General features: G+C 40.3%; 1 protein-coding gene across 1 annotated transcript in view; it reads left to right on the top strand.

The window, feature by feature from the left end:
* The window catches only part of STK3 (serine/threonine kinase 3), a 111,695-nt gene extending 95,152 nt beyond the window's left edge, over positions 1-16,543 (top strand). Inside the window, exon 11 of the mRNA XM_035126143.3 lies at positions 11,762-16,543. Within this exon, the coding sequence (XP_034982034.1) occupies positions 11,762-11,920 (159 nt within the window). The 3' untranslated portion in view covers positions 11,921-16,543. The remainder of the gene's footprint in view (positions 1-11,761) is intronic.
* The last annotated feature ends 795 nt before the right edge of the window (positions 16,544-17,338 follow it).

The following is a 17,338-nucleotide window of genomic DNA, read 5'->3' as shown; positions in this document are numbered from 1 at the left end:
CACCATGTAGCCTTATTCTCTGAGAAAAGAAAGGGGAATGGGGGAGTTGTTATGTTCCCAAAGCTGCAAAGGCAGTTTGAGACACAGGATGTGTCTGATGCCAACAGGCAGTGTGTGCAATTGCCATAGAAATCTCCAGCACAGGAGGTGTTTGCGCAGAGCACAGATTTGGTGACAGGCTGTTCCAGTGCAGAGGTGCAAGAATATTTTGGGCTAGATTCTGAGGCGAAGACACACCTTTGTGGAAGATGGAACTGGTTCACAACGTTTACACCACAGAAGGGTCCGATCCACCAGTCAGGTGGAGACTCCTTGGAGGTGCAAAGCATCGGGACCGTGGAACTGAAAAGCTGTAACGTTATGTTGTCTAACGTTATTTTTCATTCCAGGTCAAAAACGCAGCAGGCTGAGGGAATCCCAGCTGATGCAGCGTGGCTGTTCTGTTTATGTCAACAATCAGCATGCGACCATCCAGAAGAACGAAAGCGACATTTTACATGCTGATTGTATAAATGCCTTGTTCTTGCTGTGTTGTGATGTTAACATAGGGGATGGTGGAAAGGTTGGAGAGACATGTTATGCTATGTCTGATAACCATTTTTTTCATGTAAGGTGTATGCATGGGTCTTCCAGATTGCTGATGTCTGACACGAAGGTGGTTGGCTGTACCAAAGGTGTTCAGGACAAAGCAAAAGGGGAAAGCAATATGGGTATCTTACAAAGGCACCCTGTTGGTGATGATGAATCTGAAACAGATTCAGTATCGGACGAAGGTTCTGATAGGGACAGTGCCAAGCGACCAACGGATGGGTCTGACGTGGGTGGAGATGTCACAAGGCAGGAAGTATAGTATCTTCCTGGGGTATGGAAAAGGCTTGTACAGAGTACTGATGCCTGATATCAAGGTGAGTTCCACTGACACAGTTGGTGCAGATTTAGCTGTAGCTAGTAGCTTGACACAGGTCTTGGAACCCGAAGTCTAGAAAGGGGTACAAGGTTTGTCCTCAAAGGATGGAAAACCACGCCCAAAGGCTGTAAGGGTAGACACTGTTTCCCCAGAGAGGAACAGAGCTAGAGCTCTAGTCCCATGGAAGAAGGGTAATCAGATGTGCAAGATGGTAAGGCCCAAGGCTAGTCCAGTTGCAGGTAGTTCCAAGGGTGGAACGGGTGATACAGGGGTATACTATGTGTATGACATCTGTATGTTTGTTGCAGTTACACTGATGACTACAACACGGTACACGAATCGGGGGAGGATGTTAGGATTCATTCCCTGTGTTGCAGTCATGGGATTGTTTATATCACATGACGGTGTATGTCAGGCATCCCCAAACTTCGGCCCTCCAGATGTTTTGGACTACAATTCCCATCCTCCCCGACCACTGGTCCTGATAGCTAGGGATCATGGGAGTTGTAGGCCAAAACATCTGGAGGGCCGCAGTTTGGGGATGCCTGGTGTATGTTTTCATTCCACATTGTGGGAAGTGACAGAGACAGGATGTTTTTATTACTGTGTTTCCATGATGTAGGATTCTTGTCCTTTGTTCTTCTATTTGCTGTCTGATGCTGAAGAGGAAGGAGCTGAGTTACGATGCTCCAAGTGTGTATATGTAAATAAACACAGTTTAGTGAAAAAGCTGCGCTACTGAGTCTGAATGCTGACTGCCTATACTCTGCTGATCCTGAAGTGTGCTGATGCCTCTTGGTATCAGTCACTGTGATGATTGGGCTGGAGAAAGATTTTGAATCTCTTGAGCAAAAGACCAGGAGGGAGAGAACATGCCATTTGGGCATGTGTCTCTGCTGGACTCCTGGATGGAGGATAGAGAGGACTGTGTGAGTGTGTGAAGAAACTAGCCTGCTGACAAAAGCAAAATTTACATGTTTCTCTGCCTATTTTATTTCTCTGGCCCTGCCCACCACATGGCACATGGCTCTTGGAAGGTTGCCCAGGAGGGAATGATGCTCTTGGACTGCAAAAGGTGACCCATCCCTGCCCTAAAGCTTTCTTTTGAAGAAAGCCTTATTGGACATTTTTGAACATATCTGAGACATATCTAATTTGCTTTCAGCTCATCATCGGGTGTTGACAGCTGTATGCTGAGGTAGCAACTGGGCTGGAATTTCAAACAAACTTTAACAGTATTAAGAAATGCAACACAGAACAGGAATTTTAGCCACCTATTTCAGAATACTCTGTTCCGTAAGCATTCCTATTTCTCTGTTGATCTGTAATATTATTGACATCCCTCCATTTATGTTTGAGAAACTTAACAAATCTTGAATTTCTACTTGGAGAAATGACAGTATAGTAGTAAACTATAATTTTGAAAATTATACAGTGACAACTTTATGCCGAGCCAAGCTGCAAGCTAACTTGATGATCTATTGAAATACAGTCTCCGTAATGCAAGGCTTGCTTACTTAGTTATTTCTAACCATTAATCTCCTACGTGTGTGCTAACCGAGCTGTGAATCTGGAAGTCACTGGTTTGAATCTCTCTTTATTAAGTGGCCTTAGGCAAGTCTCTCTTCTTTTTGCTATAGATTTGGAGTGAAAGCTTAGCCTTCATTTATATTTCAGTATAATCCAGTTGAATATCTTACACTACTCAGTATATTTATTGAAGGCGGGAAGGATTTAGAAAGAGCAATGTCTATTATAATGTGATTTTGGGATTGGTAGCCTTTGTAATAAGGCCATCACAGAGACTCATGTTGATTTAGCTTGCAGATTAATGTGCTCAATTTGCTAATGGAAATATTTTCATTGCAGCAACTTGCTCTACTAATTCATCTTGGGTTTTGTCTTTGAAGTCTAATGCCTTTGCTTTCCATCCCTCTTTCTCACCAATTTACTGGACTCCTCCAAAATTCACATGCTTTTCCTGCCATAGTTGCAGCTTCATTCCTGGTAGCAGTTAAAGCCATTTTACATATTAGAACTCATGGAAGATGTGCCCTATGCATGATCCAAAACTTAATGTGCAAGGTTTGCAATACCAGATCTGTAACCAGCACTTGAGGCTGGATGGAGTTCCTGATAGCAGATTAGGAACCATGCACAATATACCGAGGAAAGAAACAGATCAGTGTAAATCAGGCATCCCCAAACTTTGGCCCTCTAGATGTTTTCGACTACAATTCCCATCTCCCCCGACCACTGGTCCTGTTAGCTAGGGATCATGGGAGTTGTAGGTCAAAACATCTGGAGGGCCACAGTTTGGGGATGCCTGGTGTAAATCTTTGTATATGAGGATTAACTAAATTTATCCCTTGCCCCTACTGTGCACCGTTGACAGAGGTCAGCATTCCGCCAGTTCCTAACAGGAAATAGTTGTTATCAATGCAGATAGGTAAAGGTAAAGGGACCCCTGACCATTAGGTCCAGTCGTGACCGACTCTGGGGTTGCGGTGCTCATCTCGCATTATTGGCCGAGGGAGCTGGCGTATAGCTTCCAGGTCATGTGGCCAGCATGACAAAGCCGCTTCTGGCAAACCAGAGCAGCACATGGAAACGCCGTTTACCTTCCCGCTGTAGCGGTTCCTATATATCTACTTGCATTTTGACATGCTTTCGAACTGCTAGGTTGGCAGGAGCTGGGACCAAGCAACGGGAGCTCACCCCGTCACAGGGATTCGAACCGCCGACCTTCTGATCAGCAAGCCCTAGGCTCAGTGGTTTAACCACACCGCCACCGGTGAATAGGTGTACTTGGACACATTCCGGCAGACTTGTGTGGGCGGCTTCTTTGAGGGGTGCCTGTATTTCTGGGTTGAAGCTGCAGTGAATGCTAGTACTGTGCTTCCCTATTGTCAGTAAATATTTTTAGAACATATTGCTTTTTAAAAGATCTAATAGTGCCATGCTTTTATTTACATCATTATTCCTGTCACCTCAGCCACAGTCAGCTGTTATCGTGTGAACTCTTGTAGAAATGTCTTTGGCTGGATGAGACTAATGGCATTATAAATAAGCAGGTTGTGGCCGTAGGCTTTTGACCTCAGATCAAGAAATAAACTGCTTGACCTTTAACTTGCTTTTTCTTGTTTCAAGCACAGTTTTTAATAAAATGAGCTCCTTGATGGACTAAACTCCATAAAATAAAACCATATTCTTCTTACAAGCAGCAAAGGAATGGACTAGAATGGAGATTTGGAAAGAACGAAAAGGGTGCCTGTTACTTGAATCTATTAACAACTCAAAACAATCTGAGGCATGCACTAGTTAAATCTTAGAAAGTGCTACAGGCAACCCACCATTGCAATTGCCATAGAAAATTATTGTTAGTCGTTATGTTGATAGTTCACATTGTTGGAATTACTAGCAGATGGGGAAATAGATGACTCAGAAATACAGTATTAGCTATCCATATTTTTTAAATCAAAGGCCTCTAATAAAGCCTGTAGCATCTGTGAGATTCATTTAAACAGTTGCTAGGAAGAAATTGTGTTTGAAGCAAACAAAACACTGTCTATATAATTTGTTTCTTAGTGAATGTCTGTTTTGTTTAAAAATTTAAACCCCAGTTATTTTGGAAATGTTAACTGATGACTTCCATGTCTTCCATTTAATAACAGTATCTAATCTAAAATCAGAACATCGATTATTTGTGAATGTTGCTGAAATCGACTGGAGCTTCTGTGCATTCCTGCCATTGTTGTTTTAAACAATAAGTGAGCAACATTTTAAAAACTAATTGGAGATTTATAAGCTTCTTGAAATTCCTCAGTGACAATTGGTGTATTGATTGCCAGTGTGATCCTGTGCATGGTTACTCAGAGATCAATCCCACTGGATTCACTGGGGCTTACTTCCAAGTAAGTGTATTTCAAGACTGCAAACAAAGAGGTTCAAACAATTTCTGTGCTCGGCCTCCCAGTATCTTTATGTCGGTGGGATTGAATAAATCAAATCAAAAAGTTGTAGGATTGACAAGAATTAACCAATATTTTTGTTACTGGGGATGACAATTGCTTTGCCTTGATTCATAGCTGTCTTAACTCAAAATTGATCTGATTTCTTGCTTGATAACTAGCCACATCTAATCAAATGGTATTTTGTATCATAGAAAATACCTTCCTTCCTTTGAAGTAAAAGTATGACATACTCAGATTTTAAGAAAAAATTTGTAATAGTCTAAAATATAGGCTAAAAGTGTGGACTTATTTTTGATAAGACGCAGTGCAAAAGACCTCAATACTTGTTTGCATGCTGGGAAGGGTGAATACCTGACCTTCTGCCTAACTGACCAGAAAGAAGTGTAACCCTAGAGTTAAAAAACTTTCTTTAACAGAACATTCATAAGTGGGTTTAAAATATATAGATAAAACTAGTAGCTCTGTGGACATTTTATTTCCTGATCTGATCCAAGCAGATCCAAAAATATGAATTGCACCATTTTTTCTTCAGTACAGTTTACTAATTTCTGGAAGAGTAAACTGCCTCTCTAACTCAGTATTTATTTATTTTTTCTTTCTTTCCCTTTTCTTTCTCTGGAAATTTGCTGTAAAATTGATGAATAGAGGCAAATAGTATACAACTCCAACCAGAGTCTACTTAATTTATCACTGACTAGTTATTACAGCCCCCCCCCTTTTATGAGACCATGCTAACCACCTTGTACATAAAACTTTAAAACACAATCCTAGCTGAATTCTGGATGACTTCAGCTTTGCTTGGCTACGTGTGGTACGTAGAAAACTATTCTGATATGCTGAGATGGTATACAACTGTCACATTTTATAAATACCTAGACAAATGTCCTAAACTTGAATAATTTGCTCAAGTTTTTGAATGTTTTTCTGACATGGAAGCTTTGGCAACCATTATGTGCTGAACAAGGGAAATGTGGGGTCCAATCCCTGTTCAGCCATGAAACTCTCTTAGTGTCTTCAGATGTCTCAAAACTTTCAGGATAGTTTTGAGACATCTGAAGGCAGCCCTGTTTAGGGAAGCTTTTAATGTTTAATAGATTATTGTATTTTAATATTTTGTTGTAAGCTGCCCAGAGTGGCTGGGGAAACCCAGCCAGATGGGTGGGGTATAAATAATAAAATTATTATTATTATTATTATTATTATTATTATTATTATTATTATTATTTTGAGGATGAAATGAAGGCCTGATGGGATGTTACGCTAGCCATGACTGCTACCAAACCCCACATCTACCTAGTAATGTCTATTAACATAAAATCATGACAAAAACATCATTATGTTTCAGCATTTCCCTACCATCTTCCCAATTCATAGGCTGTTGCTTGCAGGTGGCAGATAAAGTAAGAATGTGTTGATGTTACTTCACATGCTTTCTCTGCAAGAGGCTACCAGGGAGATGCTAGTTGGTATCACTTTCCTAATAGTGTTTTGCAGAAGGAACAAGTTAGCTCTTGAAGGCAGGGCAAATTGGATCATTTAGATAATGAAGAGATTTCTGCTTTTAAGCAAAGGTTATTACTGTTAAGTATATTGTACTTTTAATATTATTCAACTCTTCCATTGGGGTTCCAGGCATAGAAATTTCTTTAAATAGTTTGCATATAAGATGCAATATTTTAATTCATAACTCATTTGTTTCATATAAGTAATTAATTGTCTTCCGTCTCATTGTGCTGGAAGGGGCAGCATACAGAAGGCAGGATTGTTGCAAGATGCAAAATAGATGGGGATCACAGTGCTATTCTTAAATACAATATTCTGCCAAGCTCTCAACTGTGGATAATTATGTTTATTTTAAATGTTAGAATCCTGTGCTCGTTATCACAAGGAAAAAATGCATTACCGGGTTTGGGTAAATTTTTCATGAGCAGTATCTTGGGAAATTTTCAAACCATGTCAGGATGAGTTGGGTTTTATTGCTCTACTTGGAATCTAACATTTTTTAAATGTCATTTTTAACAATCTGCTCTTGGCTATGGAGCTCCATGTTTAATTTCATAAATCCATTGCTGCTGTTAACAAAACAGTCTATCTGTGTGCATCACATTGTGCCACTTTTCACTCAAATGTTGGCTTCCCTTGTATTTTGGTTCTGCCCACCTCCCTGGCACTTGAATACTACAAGCGTTGCTTTGGAGGTTTTTTTTTTTAAAAAAACACACATATTGCTGATTCCAAATAGGAAAATGACTCATTTCCACAATTCTGTCTCTTCCAGGCTAGCATTTACTTTCAAAACGTGTGGCATTAATATTATGAACTACGCTAGTTAGCTTCCAGAAACAAATGACAAATGAATGTGTGTGCAATTTCCCCTTTCTCTACCCTTTAATGCAGAAGAAGGAAAAACAGTAGTTGCCCTTCTGAAGTGCTTCATTTCACACACACACACACACACACACACACACACACACACACATATATATATAGTACTTTAAAGCAAAGGAAAGCATCTGTTTTATAAAAGCAGCAGGAGAGAGACCAGAAACGGCCATCAGCTATATCAAGGAAAGTTACTTATTTAGACCCCGGACCATTTTAATCGGAAAATAGTAATGTCTGTTCTTCTGCAGATTTTGAAAAAGGGGAGCAAATAAGCATGTAATATAATGATCTTCTAGGGACTGCCATTGAAGGCAAGATGAGATGAACATTAACTAGGTTGACTTGATTGCTCTAACCCAAAGAACATACATGTGGGGAAAGACCACTGCCTAAATTTAGTGTGCTGTCTGCAGATAAGACCGAAAAAAGTTTTGATGGGAGGTAGAAAAAAGCCTTGCAGGCCTACGTGCAAGATTTACATGTCTTCTTACAGAATAGTACTGAACATTGCTCTGTGCTGTGTTTGCTGTTTCCTCCACATTGGCCAGTAGTTTACATTGCCCAACCACTGGATTATTGGATTGTGGACTTTCAGTCCTGAAAAATATTGAAAGGGTAGATGGTTCCATAGCTGGGATAGGTAGCACCAAGTGCTGTTGTCTGATTTAAGAAAGATACATGGGTCTGTGTGAGTTGTTGTGGTTAGTCAGGTGTTTTTTTTAAAGCTATAAAAATGTCATTTAAAGAACTTTTCTATTTCCCGCGGCCTTTACAGGAAGAGAATGCTTCCACACACTCTTCTTATAGCAGAAGTTGATTGCCCTAGGAGATTCTCAACAGCAATTTCATTGTTTCAATTGATATTTTACAAAAACAAAGGACTTTTTGGCATTCCAGAATTGTTTTCTAGTGTAACAACATAATTAAAGTATGATATGTGTTTTCAATTTTGTAGACAAAGGATATTTTTGGACTACAGAGTAGCTTCACCAGGAAATTGTTTTTATCTGATGAAGCAATGGCGTATTCGATGCCAGAGAGTTTTGTTCAGCAGGAAACAGAGTTTCTGTTTAATCCTTCCTAAGTAATCATGACGAAAATAATCAAATCAATAGCTTTAGCCTACTCTTCCCAAGCTGAACTGAGGGTTTTATGGGTTTTTATTTGTAGCTTTTACTTAATTAATAGCAAACGGAAAGTGGAAGAGAATGAGCTTGAATGTTTTAATAAATGTTTGTACATTTTCTGCATGAGAACCTTTAGTAAAGTTGATTTGTTCATGCATTCTGCTCAATCCTTTATTCATGGAAGGTTGTAGTTTCTGAGAGTGCCTGTTAACAATAACATTGTTTCAGGTGCACACACACATGTACGCTCACACACATGTGCACATCAAGCCAAAAAACATTCTATTGAGGCAAAGCACATATTTTGACTGGCCCCTTTGAAACGAGGTATGCACAAATCATGGTTGACAGCATGAACATTAGCTATTTTTTATTTCTTTCTACCCAGTGTTGTGGGTGGATGGTTCTCAAGTCCAGGAATTAGGGAGATGGCCTATCCTGGGTGGGGTTTTACTTCCCCTGAAGGAACAGGTTATACATAGCTTTGGGGTTCTTAAAAGGAAACACAACTGTCCTTGGTGGTGAGGAATGCCTATGCTCAGTTCCTGCAATGCCCTCTATGTTGGGCAACCCTTGAAGAATATCTAGGAGCTGCAGCTTATGCCGAATGCCGCTTATTGACTATTAAGTAAAGCAGCTAAATGGGGTCATATAACACTGATCCTTAAAAGACTGCACTAGCTCCCAGTCTATGATCGGTGTTCGTGGTGTAGGTATTAGTACACAACGCCCTTCATGACTCAGGATCCAAGAACTTGAATGATCACCTTCCCAGCCTGTGCTTTGTGATTGACTGGGGAGATCCCACATGTGCTCCTACCAACAGGAGTGGCCCATGATGTGGTGACTAAAGACAGGACCTTCTCAGAGGTCAAAAACAGCACTGCAATCTCCGGGGAAGGGTGATCATTCTACATGCTGCTAAGTTTAAGATGTCAACTGAAAACATTTTTGTTCACCCTGACTTTGGGGACATGAGTTTTGCCCTGGGTCTTAGCTAGCATTATTGTCGAACCTCTGTATAATGTTATTATTTTAGCTGTTCTGTTTTAAAATATTTTAATCATTGTGTACTACAGTTGTTCTTGTCATGTTGCTACCGCTCCTCTCTTGACATGTCCCTGACATGGCTCGTTTTGGCCCTTTGCGAAAGACTGGTGAATCTCTGGAAATGTGCCAGGAAATAGCATGCCTGCCAGTGGCAAATTTCCGGGATCTACTGGGTAGAGTACTTGTACCCAATCCTAAAGCACTCTAGTGTACATTGTTGTACTACAGGATCACATGGTATTTTGCTTGCCCAACACTCATGGTTCTTGCGAATCTGTATGCTGCAGATGACAATAGAAGTAAAGGTTGGAGATAATATTTATATTCTCAACAGAAAGAGGTCCGACTTTGATGATGGAAAAATACACTGAATTCAGTATTGATTCACAACCAGGTCAATTCAGATATCATGCTTTTATTCATTTGCTTCTTTCTTAGGCCCATGTGTTCAAAATGTCAGGGAATTTACAGCAAAATCAAACTTGTTTTTCCCCTATATAAGGGTATGATTTTGTCTTGATTCTTTTAGATGGTTTGTTTCCCCTAAAATAGGCAAAATTTTACCACCAGTGAAACCTGATTGGTATGCCTGTACACACAGCAGCAGCTCTGACGGATGATGTAATAAATATGAACCCCAGGGTTCATTTCCCGTTTTGAAGCTGTACTATTTCCTGCAAGTACAGGTGGAGGAGCCCCCACTAAAAGCACCCCCCCCACTTGCTGGCAAGAATCCAGCTTCATCGTTCACTGCAGCTAGCCGGCATGCAAATGAGCCATTTTCTTTGTAAATAGCCCTCATTATTATTAATGTTTGGATAACTCCTGAGAAATTAATCAAGCACTCCTTTTGCAAAAATGCTAATGTACTACTGCCCTGAGAGGAAGGAAGTTGATTTTAACAGTCTCCTTTTTCTGAATCCAGACCATCATTGTTTTTAGGCAGTGTTGATCATCCAAGGCAACTTGCCTTGAGTAGGTGCAACAGTGACCCAGAGAAGGATCTGAATTTTTGTCAGAAGGCCCATATGAGCATGTTGAAAATAGCTTGTTGTTTCTGTGTAGCAGTGAGTAGGCCATTCACTGCTAGCAAAGATACAGTGGTATCTCTAGTTACCAACTTAATTCGTTCTGGAGGTCCGTTCTTAACCTGAAACTGTTCTTAACTAGAGGTGTGCTTTGGCTAATGGGGCCTCTTGCTGCTGCCGCGCCGCCGGCACACAATTTCCGTTCTCATCCTGGGTAAAGTTCTCAACTCGAGGTAACTCTTCCAAGTAGCAGAGTTTGTAACCTGAAGCATTTGTAACCTGAGGCGTTTGTAACACGAGGTACCACTGTAATAGGAAACAAATTAGGAGTAAGGCAAGAGTAAATAGTTGCTTTCTGCGTCACAATAAGTTCCTGCCTCCTAACATACGGAGCTGCTTTAGGGCCAAACTAGGCATGACAAGCTCCCAAATTTTTAGATAGCATGTGAACCTAGCCCAGAAGCTGAACTGTGGTTTGTACACTATCAACAAACCACAGTATGAAACCATGGTTTGTTGTTGGTTAACAACATGTGATTTAGCATTACATGTAAACGCAAAACCCTTACTTAACCATGCTTTGTTTGAGCACCCCATCCCATATACCAGGGATGTGCAACTGGTCAACTGCGATCAACAGGTTGATCCCTGGGTGATATTGGTCGATCGCGGTCAACTGCTTGCTCATTTCCGTACCTGCCCCCTTGCTGTGTCGTTCATTTGTGCAGGATTGCAAAAATGGAAGCTGGAGTTATTGCTCCCTGGTCTTTTTTTGGTGAGTGTTATTCGGTGTTCCCGTTATCGAATTACGACTGCAAATTCGTCGCCCCCCAAAAGGTAAATAACTTCGACATGCCCCCTTAAAAAAAGCTCACAACTTTGACCTGCTTCCCCCCCCCATGGGTAGATCACTGCCATCCCTCCCCCCCCCCCGGAGTAGTTCTCAGTCTCTTGGGAGTTGGGCGTCCCTGCCATATACTCATGAAACTACAAAGGCACGAGGTGAGAGAAATTGCAAGGCAAACCAAATGGAGAAAAAGCAATGGTTTGTTTGATCTTCTGTAGGACAAGTTGTAGTTAACTCATGGTTTGATACCCATGAACTATATGAAAACTGGAGATAAAAACAAGCTAAGATACAGGGGAAACTCATATGCTCATATGTTGTCAAGTTTTAGGTTGTTATTGTTATACATTTTGCTGCATTGTGCACAGCTATTGCTCAGCCTTAAGTTATTCTTATTTTAAATAAGCTTTATGTCTTTTGTTTTTGTTTTCCTATCTGGATAGCTGAAAAACCTGAGTTTGGAAGAGCTGCAGATGAGGTTGAAAGCTTTGGATCCAATGATGGAACGAGAAATTGAAGAACTTCGTCAAAGATACACAGCCAAGAGGCAGCCGATTCTGGATGCTATGGATGCAAAAAAACGAAGGCAACAGAACTTCTGATCTTCCTACATTGCAAGAGAATGCAGCAAAGCGAAGTGGACACTGGTGAAAACTGTACATAACTACAAGTCTTGAAAACTTGCGACTTTGAGCTTCACAACAACTTAAGCTGAAGTCCTTAAAGAAGGCACATTGTATGTTTGGCAGCCTGAGTGAAAACCTTGTCCTATTTTTATGTTTTAATACAATAGAAATTCCACATTCCACTTCCTGATATTTTATTTGGCTATGTTGCAGTAGTGATGTGTGTTGTACAATAAGGAGTAGTGTCTAGTTCCAGGTAAGACCTAAAACTATCTCCTAATTGCACAATAATGCAGGGCCTTAAGTTGCAATATATTTTCCTTCATTTAAAAGCATATTTATTGAATACGCTTAGGTGATCTTATTTATTTTTACGCTTGATGCTTCTTAGCTATAAAGAGTGATTGCAGATACTAATAGTGGAAGCCGTGATAAAGTAAGTAAAATGTAAGTGTGTGGCCACACTCTAAACAAAAGTTACAACTATATATTAAGATCTGGCTCAGGTTTCGAGTGTTAGCTCTACTTGGCGTGTAAGTGCACACTTGGGATTCATAGTTTTGTTTTTGTGTCTTCTTTTTTTGAGCTTGAAGTTCATGCGTTTTAAGCACTGTGGTGATTTTTTTTGGGGGGGGGGGGGCTAGTGAAAACACTTGCAATGCTAGAGAAAATGGTCACGTAGGGACATAGGGCACAACCCACTAAAAGGTTTTCCTGTGCAATTTTTTTTTTGGGATATGAATGGGGGTTATGCACTCTTAAACAACTTCCATTCATCGCTCAAAGATTTGAATAGGAAATGTCCCCAGCAGGTTTCCCCCTAAGTTTGCCACTTTTGCTTTTTGTTAAAAAGGATCTTACAAAATAAGGGACAAGTGCCTATGTTTTTTTTCCCTCTCCCCCCTCCCCCCTGCATTATGCAGGAGAAATTTAGGTCACTCATTCTTGTTTCACATTTTTGCCTGCCATTGCTTTTCATTTATACACTCTTTATTTTAATATCCTGCTTGGTTCCACAGTTTAAAAAAATAATACTGTTACACTACATGGGCCATTTTTAACTCTTGCTTATTTTTTTCAATACCCTCCCCCATTTTTTCCTCCTTGTATTGGAAATATTTTTATTATTAACATATGCTAAGAAACACTAATTGAAAAGCCAAAGAAAATTATTCTGGTCCATAGCTACAAGCATGCACAGGCTGCTTCCCCCCCTTAGTATTTCTCCTTTTTGGCAGCTTTTCACGACAAATGCCAAAGCCATTAAAAAACAAAAACAAAAAACTGCTGAGTTTAAAATGCATTTTGCATTTTGCTGTTCAAGCAAAGGAAATAGCTGTGGGAAAACTCCCAGGCAAATATGTGTCTTACAGCACAATCCTATCCATGTCTACTCAGAAGTAAGTCCCATTGAGTTCAATGGGTCTTATTCCCATGTAAGTTGTCGTAGGGTTGTGGCCTTAATTACCTTGCTGCATCGTGAGCAATAAATGGGAATCCTAATTTAATAATCCCCCTAAGGAGACAGAGCATATCAGTACTTTTAAAATATCCTAACTGCATATTTGCAGTTGTATTTTCTTATAGGAAATACATTTTCTGTAGGGAAGTACCGCTGCGAGAAAAAGACAATATCCTAAGAGACAGGTAGCCTTGCATAACAGTGTGCGTGTGACAATAAAAAGCACAGCAAAATCCCCGTTAACTGTTAGGCAATCTGGCTTTTGCTACCAGCACAGGTACAGCAGCCCTGTTGTCTGGGGTTTTCTTGGAACAGTTGCAACCTCAATGGGTTTTGCTTCATGTAAGGAGAGCCCTGATGGATTGGACCAAAGGTCCACCTAGCCCAACATCCTGCTTTATCTCAGTGGCCAACCAGATGCCCATTAGACACCCACAAGCAGGACGCGAGGTCAGCTGCAACTGGCTCCTCCTCCTCTGATCCTGGAGACAGCACCTATCCTTCCATCAGTTTGTCAAAGCTCCTTTTAAAGCCATCTAAGGTGGTAGCATCACCGCATCTCGTAGCTGGGGAATTCCATAGTTTAACCATGGGCTGTGTGAAGAAGCGCTTCTCGTGTAACCCACATGTGTGAGGTCCCATGGCAGCTAGAGTTTCGCAGGAGCTTCCCTTAGCCAGCCAGGAAACCAGGCCGTTTCCCTCCTCATAAGCTGCTATTACTTTTTTCAGTCCTCGATTTGTGCTTATATATGGTAGGGGAGAAGTATCCTATTGCAATCAGTATAGTAAGCTCCTTCTGTACGACTGTGCAATCCATTTCATAAGTCATTGTACAATTACTTTCACATTGACCACAGGTTTATTTCATCTTGACTTTCCCCCCGACTAACAATAGATGCAGCTGTGGTGTTTCTATACCTCCCGGAACATTTGCTATAATTGACAATGACTTGTACACGGTGCTGGTAAAGATTTTAATAGTGACCACTATGTAGATATTATTCTGCAAATATTTCTGGGCTTTACAGCAGGTACTCCATTTGTACTGTGCATTGCAGACAGGCAAACCATACAGCACACATTCCGAAAAGCCTTTAAACAGTCAAAAGAAATGATCAGCAGAGAGAGAGAAAGACCATATCTTTAAGTTTCAGCTGAGTATGATCTTAGCACATGCTCTGTGTACCTGTCCTTAAAATAACATAATTTATATTTTCCTGAAATGCTCTTGCAAACCCTGAATTGCTTTTGTGAAAGAGGCGGGGAAAGTTGTGGTTGCAAACCTTGATTGGAATAGATACCTTGATTGGAATTGTGTGCTCCCGGTATGCCACTATTTTTCATCACATCAGAGTTGTTGTGATGTACTGTGAAAGTATAGTTGGTCATTTAGTTGTAAATCAGAGTTCTAAAACCTTTTGTTAAATAAAATACACATTTGTTGTTAATTATAGGTAATTATGGCGTGGCTTATGGAACCATTCTGTTTATATGCTTTATAATAATCTACAGTACAGAAGAATCATGCACACTGCCTCAATGGCAGTATGATCATCCTCCACTATAGCAGCTAGCATGTGTTTGCAACATCCTGTATGAGATGAACAGTGCAGAGCTGCACAGATATATTTACAGTAAGAATAATTCCTTGACGCAGCTCCTAGCCAGGGCATGGCCGCACAAAAGCTAGGAGGCTGTGGGCATTGGGAATGGAATGTATGGGTCCAATTGTGCTTCTGCCCTGAGAAAGGCTTTTCCGTACTGAAATAGCAGCACTATTTATTGCTTCTGCTTTAGTTCAGTGAGAACCCCCGCCACTAACAGCAAGGAGTCAGTTGTCCTCCACTGGGTTTACTAAAAAGGTGAGTGCCTCTGTTACTCCGCTTCATTATAACAAGGGGTGTCAAGAGAGACCCCCATCAGTTTTTCAGAGCAGCACCAAAGTCTTAAGTTTCTAATGAATTTATAAGTCACTCCCTTTTCAATTAAGCAAAGTGAATTACTAAAAAGATCAGTGTGGGCACCATCCTTTTCTTCCACTGGTGTGCCTTATGCATAATTGACTTTGACCAATCAGACATTCTCTGACTTCCTCGCTTGATGTTGCTTTGATTACTGTTGCACATTGTAACCTGGAAATACAGTATTAAAGAACCAGTGAACAGGTCAGTACACATGCAAAGAATCTGGAAAAATCTATGTTCACATACTGGCCCATTTTGAATGTACAAAGATTGGCATAATAAACAAACATACTCCTGCCTTATATTGCCCCTTTATTCCTCGCTTTTCAGCATTCCTTGATTAATCCAGGAAGTTAACCATAGTTTCTTGCTCTGTCCAGTTTGAGAACATACGATTTCCAGGCTTGGAACAAGCCAGTATGTTAAATAAACTACATACTCTGGTTTCAGATCATGACTTGTTCCAAACCAGTTAACTATAGATTCTCAGTTTGGAAATAATGGGACTAAGTTTCATGGAAGACTTCTCAGGTTAATCATGGTGTACCAAAGAAGGAATGGGAGATGTGAAGATGGAATATGCAAGCATAGGGCTTGAGTATATATCACAGTTTATGAAGCGAGGATATATATGTCCACACTCAACCACTCAGTTTCACAATAGCCTTTTCCTCCAAAAAGATGGAACTGAATTAAATCTCTCAGTTTTATTTTATTTTGTTAAACTACAGTTAATACACCTTTAAATCAGACTGCAAAGTGGCACACGAAACATGCCATTGGAATTCTATATGTACAGAAATGATTATAGCAATTTTGAAAAGTTGTTTATTGGATCAAACAACAAGCTATGTGCTACAAATTAGAATTTATATGCAATTGGCCTTTTATTAGTTCATATTTATTAATGTTTACTGAATCATATACTATTAATGTCCTTAACTTTTATTTCCACTGAAGACATACATATTTGGTAAAGTATTTATTTTACTAAAACTTGCAATAAATCTAGTAGAGTTGATTATTATTAACCTTAGTGAAATTTTAACCCAGCTTGGTTTATGGTTTGTTTCCTGTCTTGTATATAAAAGTTTTAAAGTACAATTGCCCCAAACTCTGGAAAAAACAATTGTTTGTTATCAAACATTTTGAATAAAAGTTATTTTCCATCTATGCCTCAATTTGTCATACTATTCATTCTACCTTTGCTAGGCTGCATTTCTAAACTCACTTATGTCCTACTGAACTTGAAGGGGGTTTACTTTTAAGTAACTATGTTTAGGATTGTGGCTACAGTCTTCAGCAGTCTTCCACTGTGTGTGTGTGTGTGTGTGTGTGTGTGTGTGTGTGTGTGTGTGTCTTAGAATTAACACGCAGGCTTGCCTATATTGTCTCGGTTTTCTTTATTTGCTTGACTGTTGAGTCTTGAATTAAAGTTTTCTCTAATAGACATCAATGGAAGGCCTGTTTAGCTGCTATTCTGAAAATCAGATTAAGAACTCTCTTCCAGATTAATCGGAGTAGGGCTTATTTTTTAGTAGCCTAGTGACTGTACTGCCTGACCCCAGAAATTGCTCTTATGGTGTCCATTTATCCCAGGGGTCAGCAGCCTTTTTCAGCCATGGGCCGGTCCACCGTCCCTCAGACCATGCAGTGGGCCGGACTATATTTTGAAGGAAAACAATGAATGAATTCCTATGCCCCACAAATAACCCAGAGATGCATTTTAAATAAAAGGACAGATTCTACTCATATAAAAACACGCTGATTCCCGGACCGTCTGCGGGCTGGATTTAGAAGGCGATTGGGCCGCATCCGGCCCATGGGCCTGAGGTTGCCTGCTCCTGATTTATCCCATACCAAGTACCGGACAGATCAGCCTGGAGGTAGATGTCCACCTGAGGCTTCCAGAAATTCTCCTTTGGCCATTTAGTAGGCTGTGATACTTCTTGGACACACTTCACAACA

This window comes from Zootoca vivipara, chromosome 8 (assembly GCF_965207765.1).
Source record: "Zootoca vivipara chromosome 8, rZooViv2.hap1.1, whole genome shotgun sequence".
Classification (NCBI taxonomy): Eukaryota; Metazoa; Chordata; class Lepidosauria; order Squamata; family Lacertidae; genus Zootoca; species Zootoca vivipara.
Note: the sequence above shows the minus strand (reverse complement) of the source record. Positions and strands in the feature narration are given on the sequence as shown.